The sequence below is a fragment of the Galeopterus variegatus genome, unplaced genomic scaffold (genome assembly GCF_000696425.1).
Source record: "Galeopterus variegatus unplaced genomic scaffold, G_variegatus-3.0.2 Scaffold3611, whole genome shotgun sequence".
In the NCBI taxonomy this organism is placed as follows: domain Eukaryota; kingdom Metazoa; phylum Chordata; class Mammalia; order Dermoptera; family Cynocephalidae; genus Galeopterus; species Galeopterus variegatus.
This window is the reverse complement of record NW_007729722.1, coordinates 340,634-344,415: the sequence shown is the minus strand read 5'-3', so window position 1 is coordinate 344,415 and position 3,782 is coordinate 340,634. Positions and strand designations below refer to the sequence as shown.

Sequence of the window (3,782 nt, the reverse complement as noted above, 5' to 3'; positions counted from 1 at the left end):
GACTGGTGACTAGGGAGGGAAGAGAGGACATCATGGATATGGGCAGATAGGTGGAATCAGAAAGTTGTGGGATTCTGGTAGCTATGTCAACATTGGCGCAGGCCACTTGTACCCCCGCTGTGATCTGAAACACAGGCAGTGATGCCCCAGCCACTGGCTGCCGTGGTCCATACATGTGTGGCCATCAGATGACCTTCAGGCACTTGGCCAGGTGCCCTGTTTTGCAGTGTGTTGGCTTTGGTGAGCCTATGGAGACAACCCTATTTCCTGCTTCCACCCCCAGCAGGCTGGTCTGTGGCTCTACTGGGCAATCTCTTCGATTGGCAAGCCTGATCCTTGCCTTTTGAGGTCTGATAGGAAACCAAAAGAAACCTCAGAATTTCTTTCAGTCTAAACTTGGGGAGACCTGGGTGGAACTCTGTACATTCTTGTCCTCACCTCTCCTCTACAAGTCCTCTCCTGCCTGGCCACTCACCTCGGGTGGCACCAGAGCTGATTCTGCAACTGAATAGTTCTCAGGGAGGCAGTGGCTGGCACACCTCCACCACACGTAGAAAGGGGAAGAGACCACCACATCACTTTTAGTCTCCCCAGCACTCTCCTTTAAAACTTCCCTTCTGCCTCCTGCTGTCTTCATAAAGTCCACCAAGTCTAGGCTGCATCTGAGTGAGGGAAGGGGAGTGTCTATCATTTGGGATGGAGTCTTCTGTTGAACTCAGTGCTGAAGAAAATACTTTCCTTTATCCTCAACTGTGAGCTGTTTCTACAAAACCCAGCACTTCCACCTACTCTCAGACTGAGGGCATTGCCCTTTAAAATGAGGACATAAAATCATCTTGCTATATATGATATGCATTTTGGGGGGTGCTACCCATTTATGATATCCATAATTTCCTTATCAATTGTTTTTATTTGTCTCCAGTATTCAAGAGTGAAGCCCATAGTGACACCACGATTTTCTCTTTCCTGTTCTGAGACTTTGATGGGTGAACTGGGCAACATTGCTAAGAACCATGATTTGCACATTCAGGTAGGTGTTTTTCCTCTGTTTTGCCTCTAACTGTACCTGCAAGATTTCCTGATACCCTAAATTGTAATCTCCAGTAATCTCCAGTTCTTCTACTGAGCTATCCTAAAGTCATAGCATAACAAGGCAGGAAGGACCCTTACAGACATCACCCAATCCAATTCCTTAACTTCATAGTTAAGAAACCTGAAGTTCCTTTTACTCTCAATGTTCTCAGTCTTCAAAGGTCGAGGACATCTTCATAAGTAATAGCAAGATCGATGACAGACCGTTTACCTGTTCTCTGTAGGATACATTCAATGCATTTTTTTCCTACTTCTCTTTTATTTTACTTTCTTGGTGTTTTATACTTTTATTTTTGGTAGAACCAGCTATTATTTAAAAAGCAAAAAGAACCTAATTTCTACCTTACAGAAATGTGTTTAAAAGCCCTTTTGTTCCAACTTTCTTAATTTAAAATCAGGAACAAAAAAGTGTATCTTACTTTGTCATTAAGTTGCAGCAATTTAGAAATAAAACACTTTTTAAAGCTTACAGCTGGGTTAAAATTGGGAGCTTCCCTTCCCCCATCTGAGCTTAATTACATACTGTACTAAAATTTCTCCTTTTAAGAGTTGACTACCTTACAAAAAAGGGCAGGTTGTGGCAAAAGCAACACATTTATTCTTCACCATTTTTTAGCGTTGTATTTTTTTTTAAAGATCTATCTTCTTAAGGCCCATTAACTATTCTCATCTGCCCTGTTATTTTTTTATGGTGTTTGGATGTTTTATTCAATCCCACACAGTTCTTTCCTGGAGATAAAATTCAAAACTCAGATGATGTTTCTACTTTGGAAACAATGCTTCTGTTCCTCAGAAAGTAAAATACAAATGACATTAAAAAATACATGCAAACATGATAGTCAACTCTGTACCTCACAAATGTGTAAAATCAATTATGTTTAAGTAAAAAAAAAATACATGGAAATGTGTCAAGAAATCAGGGATCTCAGTCCTGCAATCAAAAGGAACTGAATTTTGCCAACAACTTGAATAAACCTGAAGCAGATTCCTCCCCAGAGCCTTTAGATAAGAGCCCAGCCTGATTGACACCTTGATTTCAGCCTTGGGAGTCCCTGAACCCAGCACCCAATTGAGCAAGGCTGTGCCCAGATTTCTGATGCACAGAAGTGTAAGATAATAAATGGTTGCTGTTTAAAGCTGCTAAACTTATGGTGATATGTTACAGCAGCAAAAGAAAACTAATAGAACTCTCAAGAATCCCATTCCTTTTCCTTGTCTTGGGTAATCTCCCCTATGCAGATCCAGAAGCTTCTACTTCATCAGCTCTAAGCCCTCACAGATATTTGGGCACAATTTACCTCTAAGTGAATTGTTTATGAAAACCTAGGAGCCCTGGTTTTCACAGACAATATCTATGACAGAATTTTTGTCAATTTCTGTGATTCATAAAGCTTTAAGTTTAGGGGATGCAAAGATTTAGTTACTTTTCCATGATGAGAGGAGGAATAAAATGAACAAAACCCAAACGAATATTTCAGTAGATTTTCTGCTCATAAAAAAATACATGAAAAAATAGAATGAAAGGGACACATGACAAAATCAAGTCTAGCCTTGCTGGAGGGATGTGTATGGGGTATGTGCATTTACTCTTACTTATCAAAGACATCAATCATCTGGTTGTCCTTCTCTTCCTATGCCAATGCATTTCATTGAGGTCCTGGATTTCTTCAAGGCCAGAGAGAGAGCTCGTCATCTGGGTCGAACGCCTGATTTTAGAATATTGCTATGTTTTTCTTTTGTTTATTTGGCAATGCATATTCTACCTCATGGAGAGAGAGAAATGGCATTGCCATTCTTGGAAGTATTAATTTGCTCATGAGTTATTTCCCATAATGTATAATGATCACCGATTGGTCTGAAATGATTTTTATTTTAGGCTAGGGGTTGAGGTGGTTACTCCTAAGTGTTGTGTCTCAAGAGCACTTTCCACCCTCTCGGGTTTTCTGGTGCCCTGGAGGAAGGTCGGTGTGGGGACCTAGCATGTACTTGCTTTGCTTCCATGTAGATTCTTACAAGCTCTTTCTCGATGATTGCAGGATTGTCTAGCTCAGTTATTTTCAAACTGTTTTCTGCAGATGAACTCATTCTGGAAACCAACAAAGGGAACAGAATGGGGACAGGGTCCCAGAGTCTCAATCCTGCTTCATCCTGAGGGGCAACTTTTTTATGCCTTCTACATATTGGGTTTCTGTGAGTCTTCATATGAATAACATAACCAAAGCCCCCAAATTTGGAAAATCATTCAACTAAGCCCAAACCTTTCATGTGAGAGATGAGAATGGAAGCCCGAAGAAAAGTACTGACCTGCCCCAAGACACCTAACTATAGTCAGAACATGCGCTAAAACTCAGTTGTCTTTGCTCAGATTCCAGTGTTCTATGAGCAAATCATTCTGGATGTCTTTATGATGGCCACTGAGCTCTTTTGTTAAAAGGCCAACAACAGAAGAGGCAGGTTGCCACAAATAGCTAGGCTCTTGCTCTCTCCAAGGAGTACTTTATATTTGTTCTTGCTATAGTTTGGAATCTGAAAAGATTTTATTGGAAAAATTTGTCTTGAGATTGTACAGACACACACACACACACACACACACACACACACACACACACATACACATACACACATACTACATGTTCATCGTATTCAGTTTTTTGTCATATATATAATACCTATGATGTACATAAATGTTT

General features: G+C 40.5%; 1 protein-coding gene across 1 annotated transcript in view; it reads left to right on the top strand.

The window, feature by feature from the left end:
* The window catches only part of GDA (guanine deaminase), a 41,428-nt gene that overhangs the window by 9,791 nt on the left and 27,855 nt on the right, over nucleotides 1–3,782 (top strand). Inside the window, 1 exon segment of the mRNA XM_008585534.1 lies at nucleotides 923–1,030. Coding sequence (XP_008583756.1) covers nucleotides 923–1,030 — 108 coding nt within the window.